This window comes from Macadamia integrifolia, chromosome 3 (genome assembly GCF_013358625.1).
Source record: "Macadamia integrifolia cultivar HAES 741 chromosome 3, SCU_Mint_v3, whole genome shotgun sequence".
NCBI lineage: Eukaryota > Viridiplantae > Streptophyta > Magnoliopsida > Proteales > Proteaceae > Macadamia > Macadamia integrifolia.
The window spans coordinates 7,425,296-7,441,829 of NC_056559.1; the positions used below are offsets into that span (position 1 = coordinate 7,425,296).

Consider the following 16,534-nt stretch of genomic DNA (forward strand, 5'->3'; position numbering starts at 1 on the left):
GGGGATGTGGGGAGGAGAGGGGTTGGATATGCTAATGTTTAGGATATGTCATAGCATGTCCTGTTCTACTACCCGGCAGAAGACTTCCTGTAGGCATGGATGTCAGAGCATTTTTGAGTTAGTGTATTGTGAATTTGGGTTTTGTTTGTGTTTGGGGGAGGGGGGGGGGGTTAGGGCATACTACGAGTGTGGTTCACCACACCTGATTCTTGTTGCTTAAGAAGCTTATTGATTTTAATCAAATCCAAGCCCATTTCACCATCTGGTTTCTCGTTACTTCCACAATTTGTTGGTGTAGCAACTTTTGCAATGAAAAACTATACTTCCAGTTGAGAGATCTATTACTAAACTTGGTCTGAGCCCGCCCACCTACCCCTACCACTTCATTCAAATAATGAACCAACTATTTCCAAAATCAAAGTGGACTTGGGCAAGGGTAAGGACCCGTTTGATAACGTTTCAAGAAACGCGTTTCTGTTTTCAGAAACAGCAGAAACGGAGCAAAAAGCGTTTGATAAAGCTGTTTCGTTTCACTTATTTATGGTTCAAGAAACGACCTAGGCGAAACAAGTTTAACTTGTTTCACCGTTTCTGGAAATGACTTGTGGCAATTCTTTCACTGGTTACCATCGACTTCTAAAAACATGACTTATCAAACACTTTCAATTCCGTTTCTGTTTCTAGAAACGGAAATTTATGTTTCTGCCGTTTCTTGAAACAGAAATGACAGAAACGTTATCAAACGGGCCCTAAGATCTTGTCATGGGAGGAAAGGGGGGACAGTATGCTTAGGCAATTCCTTTGCTGAGCACAACAGTTTTACCTTTTACATTGTCACCAATTTTCTGCGTCAATTGCACCTCAACTTAAACCTCTTGTTGGGAGGCAACTAGGCAAGCATATGTAGGTGGCAATTAGTTTAATGGGCTACCTTCCAAATTTCCTATGTCATGACTTCTTCCTCAGTTCTACAACAATTACCAGTGTTGGGAATGGTAGCCATTAGTGAACCACTAGAGAGGGGAATTGGAGATACATGTTATGAAACTAGTAGAGTATTACCTAGATTGCAACTTCAGGTCACTCATTACGCTACTTTTATGACTATTGGGCTACAAACCTGCACTGAAGGACAGTGCTTTTGAATATTATCCTGGTACATAGCTTATATTAGTAATTGAAAGGCATTTAATCTTTAAAGTTAGAAAACAATATCAACGAGTACGAGAAACTAACTTCAGATTGGAAAATTCTAGGTAAAGCAGCAAGCAATAAATGGACATTGTCTACAATTCACATTGGTGTTTACCCTGTCAATGAATAAAAATATATGAAAGCGCTTAAAAAAAAAGGAGATGAAAAGATATAAAAGGTTCAGTTATGATTTATAATTTTGGGGTTTATCATGGGAAATAGGGAAATCAAGCTCACCACAGTATAAAGCGTAAACTAGCAGTTACTGAAGCCCCCCTGCCCAGAATACAGGAACTGAGTTTATCACCTTTATCTATTGAATTTTGGGGAAAAGAAGGTTATGTGGTCGTGTAGCCCCTGCACCCAAACACATGAGCATGCGAAATTACCATTCCATCCCCTATGGTTGCATAGCCCCTAAGCCTAGACACATGAGCAAGTGAAATTACCACTCCACCCCCTATGAAATCAATAATCCCATCTAATTTTATGCCCCTGCGTGTGCTCTCATTAGCACACATGCTGGTGCAGGGGCTACATGACCAGGCAGCAATATCCTGCCCTAATTTTAATAAAACTTTATGTTCATCTTTATTTCATTGGTGAATTGAATCGCTTTGTTATATTGTTGAGTTATTAATTAATTAATTAATTTATGCTGTTTCTTGAAAAAGAAACGACAGAAACATAAATTTCTATTTATAGAAATAGAAACGGAATTGACGGTGTTTGATAAGTCATGTTTTTGGAAGTCGATAGTAACCAGAGAAAAAAATGACCATGAGTCGTTACCAGCTTGTTTCGCCTGGGTCATTTATTGAATCATAAATAGGTAGAAATTTCAGTTTATATATCTGAAAACAAGTTAAACGAAACAATTTTATCAAACACTATTTGTTTCGTTTAACGACAGAAATGCATTTCTTGAAATGTTATCAAACGGACCCTAAATGATATGAAATCCTGTGCACTGCTGCACCTTATGTTCCAGTTCAAGGACCATTTATTATTAACTCTGCCCTTATTGGTTTTTACATATAGAAAAGATTGAATTTTTTCATATAGAAAAGAAAAGAGATACTTTGAAATTGCACTGGCAAGTGAGTGTTCTTGGTAATCTTCATAACAAGCTTGCTTTTTTAAATCCTTAACATTTATTGCTGAATGATGGTCATTAAGCTGTGCTGTTGTGCATCCAAAAGGCTACGGATCGAAATAATAAATTTTTTTTTTTGGGCAAGTGCGATGATTGGATGGTACGGGTAGTTATATAAAGTAAAAGGTTATGCATAATTGATGATTAATTGAACTAAGGAACTACATTTTTGCAGGTTTCATTTCCATGTACTTGAGGATGTGGTGGAGCCGTGGAGCTTGGAGGATTTAGGCTCTTTTTTTAAGTTTTCGAACTTGGGAAAGGCTTTGAGTAGGGTCAATGAATGAACTTCCTGTCTGCCACGCCAAAGTGAAGGCAACGTCGATCAATTTAAGGTGAGGATCCCATCCTCCTTCACGTGATCTTGCTTCCTCTTGTTCTTATCCTAACTGAGCTCTGGGCCTGTCGCTACCAATGAAGATATATACTCAGATCAGGTCATTCTCCAAATCATATCTATAAGATCTGTTTCTGCCTTTCATGGTTTTATTCCACTGAGGGGTTTTTCCTCAAATCACGTGAACATGGATGTAGATCACAGTGTTTAGAACCTAAATGGCAGTGTGGTCCCTATGCCAGACACAGTGGGGGTGATTGACTGTCCCACCCCTCATGAAAGGCTCAAATTCCATTCATATTGTTGCTACTTCCACGTAACTTTAGAGGGTACTACTAACCCAACACACTCGTGGGCTTCTTGCATAAACTCAAAAGTGGGTCCCTTGTGGGCTTTGTTCTAAAGCCCATGGGCTATACATTACCACAACTCAATTTCCACTGGGTGCCAACTCTGTGTGTGTACACAATAATCAGTATGCACTGTTTCAACTAAGAAGGATGGGAAAATGGGGTAAAAACTACAGGATTACACTTAATGTATCATTTAACAAGATTAAACGTTTGGGATTACAAAATTATTCAATATAGTGTTCCTCCCACATTTCTTGGCTGTTTTACCCTTGGCTTCCCTCCACTAACCTTTCTCCATTCGATTACGATTACCTCACCACCCTTCCTTACATTCATGCCCTACCCTTCGCTTCTCCTGCCCTTTGACAAGTTAAATTTTTTGATAGATAAGCCCCAAGGAGAGTTAAACTCTTACCTTTTTATTGTGAGGAAATGATCTTTGTCAACAGAGCTACCCCTTGGGGTTCCTTTGACAAGTTACTTTAGGTGATAAGGAAGCTGGCAATAGTAACTTACTTGTCTGACCCAAAAAAAAAAAACTGTTATTGGCTTAAATTCTGGTGAGTTATAATGTGTGCCATTTGCCTGCTCTAGCAAGTAAACACCATTGATACCCTTATAAAAATAAATAAAATTATGAGTTTATTATAATGTAATAAATTGTTTTTAATTGTTTTTGGTTAACGATTATAATTATTTTACTAAGCCTACCATTCAGTTGCACAAACTTATTTTCAATATTGGACATAGTTACAATAGTTAATAGTAAAATAGTTTTATAACATGGATGAATATTCTACATTTCTTCCTTTCGGGATGATTTCACTTTCCTTCCCCTTAAATATTCCTTGCAACCAAACAACAAACATAGCTATCAATCCATTCCCAAATTCTACAGAGATGAAGTGGTTTTGATGTAGACTAAAAGAGTCTAATCCAACATCCTTTGTTAAATTATCAAAACTACCTGCAAAATAGAGAATTAGAGAGAATCTGAGGCAGTAGTAGTAAGGGCATTAGTCACTTTCATACTCTGAAATGGACAAAGGGTTTGGAGATATAGACAAATTTCTAATCCAATTAGATATATTTGTCAAGATAGCATGTAAGTTTAGTTTAATTCCTTAGAATAAGACTTGATTTCTGTGAGTCCATATAAAATAATGATTATAGACTAAAATACATTTTGAAATTCGATTCTTCTTTATTTTCCTCCTTGGCAATACGTTCTAGACCTAGAATCTTATGTGAGAATACATATTAAACACAACCGATAAAAAGTCTTATCACTTTATAAAATAAAAAATATTGTAACGATCAAAGTTTTCTTCAATCATAGCCTTATTTTTCAAACCACTCTAGTCTTTTTTATTCCATTTGCGGTGGTGGGGGTGGGAGAATGAGATCAATATCCACGAGGGTATGAGTCAACATTGGTAGAAGAAGATAAAGGATAAGAAAAGGACTTGGATTGGATTACAAGAATTGATTCATTGGAGACTGTACTTGAGACGTACAAAGGCATCTCACCTTTTATCCTCACAAACAGAACTTCACTTGAGTGATGAATTGAAATTAATCAAAAAGCATTACATAGTGTGTCTACATAACATTCTACAATGAAAATGAACACAACACACTAGTATATTCAACTCAGAATTTTAACCTTAATTGCTTGATTGTAGCTGAGTCTGTCCGATTCCCAACTGATTTCGATCGAGTCTAGGATGATTTGAGTCCTTATCGATGGAGATAGATCTCGCATTTGATTCCAAGTTTTTAGACCTTAGATTATTCCTAGGATACAATTCACCAAAAGAGATGTAATAGTAAAAAATTTATGTGGTCATAGAGTGTTAGATCAAACACCAAGAAACACGAATAATAAAGAGACAATAGATCCGTACGACAAAGATTTAGGTGGTGTGCTACGTCCTCGGATGAAGAAGAAGATGATTCACTATGCAGAAGAGAAATTACACCCTAGCAACGGCGAGGAAAAACTTGCCTTGAAACCCTAGCTGCGTGAAAACCCTGGAATACAATAACTTTTTCAACAAGCAACAGTACATTATATATACTCCAAATTACGGATAGACCCATCGGATCATGGTCGATTTGATCAAACCATACCACGGGAGCTACGCCCCCGCACTCCCATACGAGATCAGTGATGGGCTCTAGGCTTGGGCCTATCGTGGTTGGGCCTCTGCTTCTATCACATATCTCAGAAAATTTTTCATTCTGATCGTCACCAAAATATGTCGAGTCGAATCAAATCTATTTTCAAAACAGCTCAAGAATTCGAGACAAACTTAACATAGAGATATACTAGTAATTGTTTTCTGTGATTGATATACTCTTATCCGTTTTGGGGACTAAGATTAAAAAACATAGAACACTGAGAGTTGATGCCGACATCCCCATGTGAATATCCATTTCCAAACCTAAAGAAATCTTTCTTTTTTATGTGGCCCAGTTCATTATTCATCAAAAGTCCGCAATGGATAAAGACGCCATGTATGTGGAGAATATAGACATGTACACCTGACCAGAGACCATTACTATTCAATCCAGTTGGTTTCTGGTTGTTTGAATGAATGGGTTGTGTGCTAAATTGCTAAAAAGCATAATTGTCAAGTGCTGTGCCGTGCCGTGCCGTGCCGTGCCGTGCCTTCCTTGGTTGCTTGTTTCGGCTGTGCGGGCCTTGTGGTTTTTTGTCCACAATGCCTCAGGTTTTGTCCATGTGGAAGGACGATGTGGGCTGGTCCAGAATCTGGAATAGTTATCCATTAAAGAGAAGATTCTTTGGAAAAACCTTATAGTCCACTTAATCATATGACCCATCATGCACTATTATACTTTGTATCCCCTCCTCTTCCTCTAAAGAGAGATTTTTATGTTTTGAATTCTTCGAAACAAATCTTAGAAGCCAACAATATAGATATACATACAATTTCAAATTATATGTATAACGTATAATTATATAGGTTCTTAAAAGATGGGTGTTTAGTATAAGGTAATTTGTTATTGAAGGATTCTAATACCACAACCTATTAAGTAGGCTAACCCCAAGGGGTAGCCGAGTTGGTAAGAGATATTTGTCTTTGGAAGCGTGTGGTTTTGAGTTCTATTCCTCTTATTTCCTTGGAACCACCCAAACAGGGATATTTAGTGCTCTTCACTGTTTTTCATTCAACCTTGGTATGATTCGATTCATGCAGTTACAGGGTCAGTATGGACCCGTAGGACTAACCATGCCAAAGGTTGACCTACTCCTTTATTTTTCAAATATTTTGGAGTTTATCTTCTTAATTGAAAAGCTACTACCCTTAAGAGTTCAAACATAACCTATTAATTGATTGCATCAACTATTGACACGGACTTTTGAACTGTTTTATATTGGATGTCAATTTGCAAAAAATCCAGTTTATATTTATACCATAGAAGCGACTATAATTTTAAGTAAAGTGACCGGTGACATACTTCAGCTCACATTTGTAACCTTATGGTCACAAGTCTCGATTCATAGTCAATTCAAGTTTTTCAATTGGAGCAGTATAATTAAAGTCATACTTCACTTATCAATATTATTTATTACGTTAATTCTTTAATCATTTTTTTTATCATACTTTTGTGCTGGGGTCGGATCATTTGGAATTCATGCCACATTCAAGGGGACGGCAAACAGTGCCTTTTAATATTATTGACCAAAGTGTCTTTAAACATGCCTTGGCCTTACTTAGGCTTGCATATAATATATGTTACATGAGACATGTGAGATCAGATCATACATCATAGGCTGATAGTTGTAGAAATAGAGAAATGGCTACATGCACCAAGAAATAATTCTCTACTTCTTCTTCCTTTACCTTCTATAAATTGAGAGCAAATTAGGTTCATGTACGAGAATATACAAAAATGTTTCTGATCCGTAGATTTAGAATCAATTTTCTCTCTCTTCATTTAATAGATTCTAAATTCACAGACCAGGGACGTACGAGAACATATGTGAACCTGATCTATTCACCTATAAATTTAGTTGACATGAGCCATGGTTTCTTTATATAATAATATCCAATAATAAAAATTAATTTACTCCTTCTTTTTTTCTTTTTTAAACAATTTGTTTAGTGAGATTGGTGTGTTCTTCTATTATATTGATCCACATATGTAATTGTTAATGTAACATTTTGTTTTATATAATACAAAGGATTTTATCAGGAGGAAAGGAAAAAAAATGAAAGATAAATTACAATACCACTCCAGGAATTCCCCACATGGTCTAAGAAAACCTTGTCCAATGTAAAAATTGAAAAGTATATGTTAGTTTCCATGTAAAAAGCTAGAACATTAAAAATGTCCTTGCAAATAAGATTTCACATTGTTTGTTCGCAAGAAAAAACCTTGAAAATTGAACATTTTTATAGGAATAAAATTTTCATGTAAAATATTGTTTGAATGAAAATTTAATATCGAAACAAACAAGGGCTAAAAGGAAAATATATTCAAGTTTTAACAAACCATATAGAAACTATAAAATTTATCATAGCTATAGTTGTTTGCAGGCTTTTTGCATGGATTTTTCTTGGAGATAAATGTAATATTAAAAAAAATTACTCATCCTTTGGGCACCTTGTTTTAGGGCTTAACCTTTGTGGACAACCATGGTAGATTGTGTGGGTGGAGATAATCATGACTTACAAGTCTTGGGTTATAGGTGTGCCAAGTGTGAGGTAGTCAAAGCAAGGAGGACCTGGAATATCTTTATTTTTGAGGTCCAAAAATGTACATAGGCTATTTTAATTTATTTTTTTCAAATGCAGGAGCCAACAATATTTGTAAATATAAGGTCTCAAGGTTAAAGACCTTTATGATCTACATCTATCATTTCATGCATGGTTGTTATTTCATATCATTTCATTGGATTTTTAAAAAATTACTTTACTACTTGGCTTTCTATTTGAGAGTGAAACTTGACTTGTGGTCATTGGTCCATCTTAAGGGCTTCAAAATTTTAATGCCAACCAACTTTCCTTGGCAAGCTGTGGATATGGATCTTAGATCTTCCAGAAATGTTTTTTTCCATAAAATGTTTAATAATAAAAATAAAACATGGGTCCAAGGTTTTAGGTTTTGGGATAGGATTGTTCATGGCTGATATTGAATTTGAATAAAATGTGCCAATATTTTGAGGGGCAAATTAGTCTGATCTGATCTTATATAACTGATCCATATTGATATTGTTATTAATATCAACGATGATCAATAATTCAATACGATTTATTGAAATTCAACTTCAATCTAATATACAATGAGTCATGGGATCTACACTAACAATATCTCTCTCTCTCCTGAGACCTTTCTTTTGGTGCGTTTACCACATTACCTAATTTAGTTAGTATAACATGTGAAACATGGAAAATCATATTTATCAATGGCAGATCAGGTAGGTTTTAAGCTTTTAATAATGGCTGTCATCAATCTTGAAGAATGAAAGTAGACCAATGTAATGTGGTAGTCCAAATCATGTGGGGCCTATGGTTTGAGGCATTGATATTGGATTAACCATATCAAGTGATCGGTACGAACCTGAGGTAAGATAGTCAAAAACCCGATCTGATACCATGCACCAAATCATGGTGGGGCCATTGATTTTGTTTGATTTGATCATCCCTATCGTATGGCTATGATTACTTTGACGGTGATTGATGATCAAAGCTCCATCGATTGGAAGTTGGAACGGTGACATGAAATGTAGCTGTGTCTACAACAGTTGCAGACTAGAATACGTACACGGCATCGTATGAAACTATGATTGTTCATTTGTTCTTGCTAATAATAGTAAATTGACATTTTTGGAAAAGGAAATTAATTTTTATTTTTATTTAAAAAGGAAAAGGAATATTGCTTTAGAAAAAGGAAAAAAAGCGGAGAAAAGAAGTGGAGAACGATAATATCCACGCAAGGAATCCAACGGCAAAGGACAGGCAGTCGCGGAAACACGGAGCCGCTCGCGCCCAGGAGTTTGGAACCTAACCTAATACCCCACCACCCATGACCCATTACCCCACGCCTCATGCCTCTCTCTCTCTCCCTTTCTTCACCTTCTTCATCTTCCTTTGTTCTTCTCCACCTTCCCAAGTGGTGAGATGAGAACAACAAACAAAAAGCAAAACAAAACAAAATAAACCCCAAACACCTAACTATCCTTACTAATCTCTACTACCTCTGGTCAGGTCTGGTCTGGTCTGGTCAGGTCAGGTCAGGTCACCTCTTCTTCCTCACCGTTACACTTCCATATAAATATACCCTCTTCCCCTCTCTCCCGTCTCTCATCCTTCATTTCTCCTTACTTTCTCTTCCTCTTCCTCTCCCCTTCCTCTTCTCTCTCTATTTCTCTCTTGCTTGGGAGTTAAGTAAAGGAAATTCTGCATCCCAAAGAAGCAATCGGACAATTATTTCTTGATTGATTTCCTTTTTGTTACCTGGGTTAAAGATCTTGCTTCATGTGGGATTGCTAGATAAACAGAAAGGGTAGAGAGGAAATGAGTTGCAATGGTTGCCGGGTTCTTCGAAAAGGATGCAGTGAGGCTTGCATTCTTCGTCCATGTCTCCAGTGGATTGAAAGCCCTGAGGCTCAGGGTCATGCTACCGTTTTTGTAGCCAAGTTTTTTGGCCGTGCCGGACTTATGTCCTTCATCTCTAATGTTCCCGAGAACCAGAGACCTGGTAACCTCACCTGATCTAGCACCTTCCTCTTCCTTTCTTGTTCTATATGTATAGGTTTGTCTGATTTGTTTTGGGTTTGTGGAACTGCTTTAGCTCTTTTCCAGTCTCTGCTGTTCGAGGCATGTGGGCGAACGGTGAATCCTGTGAACGGAGCAGTGGGTTTGCTGTGGACGGGAAACTGGCACGTTTGTCAGGCGGCGGTGGAGACAGTCCTACGAGGCGGAACCTTGCGCCCCATGACGACGGATGTTCTGACCACCACGATGATGCCTGAATCGGATGATGCCTCGGAAGTTGTGGTGCCTTGTACGTATACGGAGCAGCAGCAGCAACAGCACCAGTATACGCAGCTACGGGATCCGTTCCCACTATCGAGGGTGATCACCACTTCCACCAAGAGGAAGGGTCTCAATGACGTGTCGCTACTTCAGTCCGGCGATCTCGACCTGACGTTGACGGCTGGGTTTCATATCAAGAGAGTGGCAGCTGGGCTTGGCGGCATGTGTCATGATCGTTATCGACAGGAGAAGCGGCGGCCGGCGACTCCGTCCATGAATTCTGAGGAGTCTGTGACAACGAGCTTCGACAGTCGAGATCATCAGATTGGAAGCGGCGGAGAAAGGAAACTTCTTAATTTGTTCGTTTAAAACCTGTAGAATTCGATGGTTTAAGGCGGGAGATGTGCATATCTATGTGATTTAGTTTTTCACATGAGCTCTTCTGCTCGCTGTAACCCTTTTTTTCCCCCTTTTCCTGAAATCTTTTTGGTGTAGACCCGGTTTTTTTGGGAAACCGGCGAGGTTTGGGGGCAATCTCCGGCACATGATTTCTCTTTTTTTATACTACTTAAGATTGAAATTGGTAGAGAGGGGAAAGATGAATCTGCCGGTGTTCTTTTCAATTTCTTTTTTTTTTTTTTCTTTGTTTCAGCTAATCATAACTTGTGGCAGCAATAAGAATTAATAGCATATTTACTTCTCCATTGAAATTTATTCTCTTCTTCTTCTCTCTTAATTATTGTTTCGTCTTTTCTTTCAAAAGATACCTCGAAGAGGGTATATCTGTTTCCATCTGATTAATGATCCGTCGCTTCTGATAAGTGTAATCCAATCTGGTTTTGACTTTTAGAGAGAGAGAAAGAGAGAAAGAAAGAGAGAGAAAGTTAGGTGTGGGAGGATTGAAAGCTGCAAGTAGTTGAGGAAGCAGCTATGTAAAATATTATGGGAAGCGAATGAAATGAAAAACCCATTTTTCTCGTGGGAAGCCAATCGGCTGTAGTTTATTTGTATGGATCTCTCTGTCCTGTAATCATCTGTTTCTGTAATGTACTTTCTGAGTGGTGGTGGTGGTGGTGGTGGTGGTTGTCAGATGGAGAAGATGAATGGTCGGTAGCAGTGGAGCTGTCTCTGTCTCTAGGCTTTGATACCAATTTTGTCTGCTAGTATTCATTCAATTCAATAAATAAAGATAGCAGAAGTGGGTACTCTGCAATGGGACCTTGGAAGTTGGAAGAGACTTTTGGTGGTAGGGAAGAAGAAAGAAAGTCTGTGAAGCAACCCAGAAGAACAACGGAAATGTGTTTGTGTTTATGTCTGAGAGTGGAGTGCCGCTCATACCGGCGTCGATTTGGGCGGCGCTTCTTTGTACAGTACCATAGACGCAGCTGCAGTGGTCGTCTACGGGACTCTGTGGTGTGGCCTTTGTCTTGGCCGGTTTCTCAATCAATCATCCAAATCCCATTTAAGTCCCATCTCTTTGATTCTGAAGTGGGGTGTGGGATCCACATGAAACGTCACCCATCAAACCATCACCACCTAAAGAAAGAGGTCCATGGGACCCACGGGCCCACAGGCCAATGGGCTTGCACTATCTTCCATTCCTGAAATGCCCCTATGGATGGATGACTAGAGCAGCAATAAAGAAAGGGAGAACCCAAAACTTAAGAAAGATTAAAAAGATATTTTGATAAGCCCACCCACACAAATCACACTCACAAGTGGGCTTTTCTTTCTTTCGTTCTTTCTTTGTTTCTTTTCTCTAGCACCGCTGCTGCGCTTCGTCGCATTTATTTACTTTCCTGAAAGTTTCTCCTCTTCTCATAGATGACGTGGATCCTACGGAACCTTCTCCCACTTTCATCTCCTTTTAACATATATATAGATCGTTGGATGAGTATCTTTTACCATCATAAGTATCTAATTGTCAAAGATTCGAAAACAGTGGCTTTTAGGTTAGAGGTTTATAGCCTCGACTGTGGAACCAGAGTCCATTCCTCTAGTAGTCACCACCACGTGTCTATTGACGTAAAAAAAAATCAATAAAAGGATATGGATATCTGGATATGTTCCCTATTTCTTATTATTATATAAATTATTATATTTATATATAAAGATAAATTAGAATAATTATGATTTTTTTATTTTTTTAATAATAATTTGTGGGTCCCTGGTTCTGGCTTTTCTTCAAATCTGCATAACCACAGTACCAGTGTGACGCGGATTCCACCTCCGCTCATCCCTTTCTTTTTATTTTTTTATTATTTATTTTTAATTTTTAATTTTTAAATAGATAAAGAGAGCCCAGGTACAGTGAATTTAGGTAACCAAGACAAATTCCAAGCTTCTTGGTGGAGGAGATATGCATAATACCTCCCAACTTCAATTTATTATGATTTTAAAGATATCGATTCAATCTTTTTTTCAACTTCTTTCTCATAAAATTTATCATATGACGGAGTAAAAAATCGCACCAATGAAAGAACAGGAGTAAGAATCCATATTTTATTTGAACGGTTTCATTATTTGAGAATGTGTGAGAAGGAATCTTCACCAACTTCATGGAAATCTTCATCTTAAAATATAAATACGGAGAGGGTTTCCTATGTTATCAATGTGGAGGAAATCTCTCATATCCATACCAATGGTGATGCGGAGAATGATAATCATCTATGTTGTTGAGAAAACAAATATTATTTTGTTCTGTAAATGATGATAATAGCCAAAGAAAGAGAGAATTTATTAAACAAATATATTTTTTTCTCATTCTGAGATCTAACATCAGAGAAATTGTATTTTTATTATTTTTTGAAATTTATTTTTTAATCATGAGCAGCTAAAATTTGATACAAAAATGATGTTTGCTTGAGGAAGAAATAATCAAATGACATAGGTCGATTAGTTTATTCTAAACATTTACCTTATGGTAGTCTTCAAAAGGCTTTTTGAAAAATGAATAACAGCCTTTCGCTGTCTTCAAAGGCATTTTTGTTTATTTTTTTGAAAATGAAAAACAGCTTGGCAATTTGTCCTAATCTTGGGGCTTAAGTATTATTAATCTCTAAGTTGCTATGAGCTCAGGTCATCATCTCTTACACTTATAGAAGCACAACCTCTTCCTCTTCTTTTATTTATCTCCCCTTTTTCCTATTTAGTTGCTACTTTCGGTTGTCAAGAGAGAGAAATCATTTTTATTGTTTTCTGGTCATGTGGAGAGAGAAAGAGGGAGAGAGGGAGAGTGTGAGAGTGACAACTCTTTCTTGTTCATCTTTTAACTCTCCCTTCAATGTTGGCCCTTGAGATTCTGAATATTGAGAGAGAGAGAGAGAGATGTTTTTCTCTTGAACTAAAAACAAGCGAAAGAGATATTTGCCTCTTGAGGGGGCTTAAAAGACATATCAACGGCTCCTATTCAACTCCTTTCATTTGGACATTCATAATTAAATAATTATGTATAAGTGAGTTCTTAATTAAGTAATTAATCTATGAGATGACCTAGGAAATCCGTCACAGGTGTTGAACTCAACAAGAACTCTATTATTAAGAACCAGTTGGGCATCTAATCCAGGGTTCTAAATCTAAGATATAAATTAAATCCCTTGACTAAGGCCTTTGAATGGTGTTAATAAGATATAAAAGAACAATTTAAGTTATTACCGATCATTTATAAATAAGGGGCGGATATTGACAGCCATATAAATGACTATTGAGTTCTTTCACTTTTTTTTTTGACACTCCTACATATTGGGATTGAATTTATTGTTTGGTTGGTCTCTAATAATATGCCTTTCATACTCTATCAAACAATAAAAATAAATTGAGGTAATGATCATAATTTTGACTCTACAGCAATATATCACGTGTCAAGGAATCAAAAGCGAATGTCGTAATGAGGATAAAGGTATTTTGAAGTTTCAATTAACAGGGGAATAATAATGATCCTAGGATTTTGGATGAACCCTTTTCCATGGGAAAATAAAAACTTTCTTTTTTGTGCATATTCAATATAGTTAACATTCCCATGCTTGTATTTTGTGCAAGCATGCGCCCAATGCAAAGATCTCCAGGACAACATGAACCTAAAGCATTGCACCCAATCCCCACTCCTGAAGTCATGGGAAATCTGTGAATTTGAAGAGTGTATTCATAGTATAATGAACTCTGTTTCGGTCTCTGCTGTAATCAATATATATATATATATATATATATTTTTTTTAATTAGGCCTTGTTTGTTATTTTGTAAAAATTTCTACGCAAATGATATTTTTGATGAGAATTTTCTTACTTTTCATGTTTTTTACATTAAAACAAACAATAGAAATATATGTTCATTATATTTGGGACTGAGATTCCTTTAACGGATCTTTAACTGATGGTGAAGGAGGAAAATCATGGTCATTGGTACCATCATATTGCATTAGAGAAAGACAATTTCTACTAAATAGGAGATTGGGAATTTTTCCATCTATAGGCATGAAGTAAAACTTAATCCTTATGTTGCTAAAGAAAAATTTCAGAACACATAGTCATAACCGCAATACTTTTTTTTTTTCACTCTCTCCAAAAAAGATAAGGTTGGTTTTTTCTCTTGTTGCATAACCTGTGATGAACTAAACTTTTAACAAGCTGACTCAGGAAGCATATCTGTTTCCATTTTTATTTTATTCACTTAGAAACTATTTTAGAATAACATTCAAATAAATTAAGGGTAGAAGATTGAAGATGTGGAATGTAGTCCCCCACGCCTAGCTAACCGACATGAAGGGGAGCTCATATATGTGTGTGTGTGTGTGTGAGAGAGAGAGAGAGAGAGAGAGAACTTTTTGAACATAATTTAAAATTATTTTCGATTTAACTTAAAGAATTTATAGAAATAACATATAAAATAATCAAAGGAAGATGTCAAGTTCTACGTACACTTGTCCGGGTGTATTTAGACAATCCCAAAAAGAAAAATAAACGTTAAAATCATAATTGAAAAACTAGGTTTAGACTTAGGTGAGTTACCTTAATTGAGTTAGAAAACATGAAACTTAGTCCGGAGTCATAAAAGACTTGCTCAAGTTTAAGAAATGACCTAACCAAGTCCGAGGTTTTATTGACTTAATGTTTTCTTGACTTGACGTGTAGCTAGCTCATTGAGTCTTATTTTCTTTATTGAGCCGTATGCTATTGGTAAACTATATGTTTGATATATAATTAAAGGGAAAAGTATAGATATGCTAGCGTAGTACCTAGGAATAAGGTATACTAGCGTGATTTTAACCGTTAGATAAAAGATAAAAAATCTAATCCGTTCATGTGGCGAGGTCTTACAAACCCTTTCCAATACCGCTACTCCACGGTACTACTCCTCCAATCAGCCCCTTCTCCGCCCAGTGTGCTTGGAGCATCACCGTCGTCAGCAACGATCCTTTCTTTTTTTTTTTGGTAGATACTGTTGTCTGCAAATCGATAGAAGAACAGAAAAAAAAAAAAAAAAAAAAACAATTGTTGCCAGAGAAACCAGGGGAAAAAAAGTTCAAAACTTGGGGAAAGTAGCAGCAGAGAAGCAGCAGTAGCGACAACTCAAACCAGAGTAGTCGGTGGAAAAACTCTCCTGCTTGTAGCAGCGAGTCATGGAGAGCAACCTCTCCTGCTTACAGCAGCGGCGATAGCAGCAGCAGCAACGGTGATAGCAACGGCGACGGTAGCAGCAGCTCAAACCAGAGGAGTCAATGGAACAGCGGCGGTCAATAGCTCTTTGCAAATCGGTGGAAGAAAGGGAAAAAACTTGTCGGCGATGCACACGCCTCTCTCCGTCGTCGTCGTCGTCTCTCTCTCTCTCTCCCCGTCGTTGTCGTCAGCTTGAGATTTGAATTGATATTGGAAAAATGGAAAGACCAACGTCTGTCAATCCCAGTCGTCATCGTCGTCGTCATCGTCTCTCTCTCTCTCTCTCTCGTCCCGCCTGGATTTGCAGTCTTACCTCCTCTCTGCAAATCTTCAGTGAACTCTCAGGACTCTCTTTCGCAGTCCAATGTCCCTCTCTCCCCGCTCTCGGCTTGGGTTTTGGAGGTTGGGCTTCTTCTTTGTCGGAATCGATTTCAAAGATCGACGGCCTCATCAGGGCGTTCACCCAAGGACTGGAGCACCGATCAGGTCTGGGCGACGTCGGTGACCACCTTGGTCATGGCGGCCGAGAGATCTACGTCTTTCAGACGAGGCATCTGCTCCATCAACAGCGGCGGTGCCAACTACTTCTCTTTCTTCTGCTAGGTCAGGTAAATGAATGATTTTTTCCGACGAGGAGAGAGAGAGTAAAGGTGTTGCAACCGTGCATTGAAAATTTGTTCATCTTCTCTCCATCCAACGGTTCAATTCATCTTGATCAAATCCTACGGTCAAAATACCACTAGCATTCCTAATTCCTAGGTACCACTCTAGCATACCTATCCCTCTCCCTTAATTGAACAAAAACCTAAAATTTTTTTTTTCAACAACTCCC

The 16,534-nt window shown here is 37.5% G+C and overlaps 1 protein-coding gene across 1 annotated transcript; it reads left to right on the forward strand.

Moving 5' to 3' along the window:
• Nucleotides 1-9,294: 9,294 nt before the first annotated feature.
• LOC122073148 (LOB domain-containing protein 39-like) lies at nucleotides 9,295-10,760 on the forward strand. The gene is made up of 2 exons (XM_042637681.1): nucleotides 9,295-9,772; nucleotides 9,866-10,760. The coding sequence occupies exons 1-2, from the start codon at nucleotides 9,589-9,591 to the stop codon at nucleotides 10,417-10,419; spliced, it is 738 nt and encodes a 245-aa protein (XP_042493615.1). The 5' UTR covers nucleotides 9,295-9,588; the 3' UTR covers nucleotides 10,420-10,760.
• The last annotated feature ends 5,774 nt before the right edge of the window (nucleotides 10,761-16,534 follow it).

Excerpts from the sequence above, each read along its gene's own strand:
- LOC122073148 (XM_042637681.1), top strand. The coding sequence starts at position 9,589 with ATGAGTTGCAATGGTTGCCGGGTTCTTCGAAAAGGATGCAGTGAGGCT. Across the intron at positions 9,773-9,865 it reads TCCCGAGAACCAGAGACCTG|CTCTTTTCCAGTCTCTGCTG; the intron begins GTAACCTCACCT and ends GAACTGCTTTAG.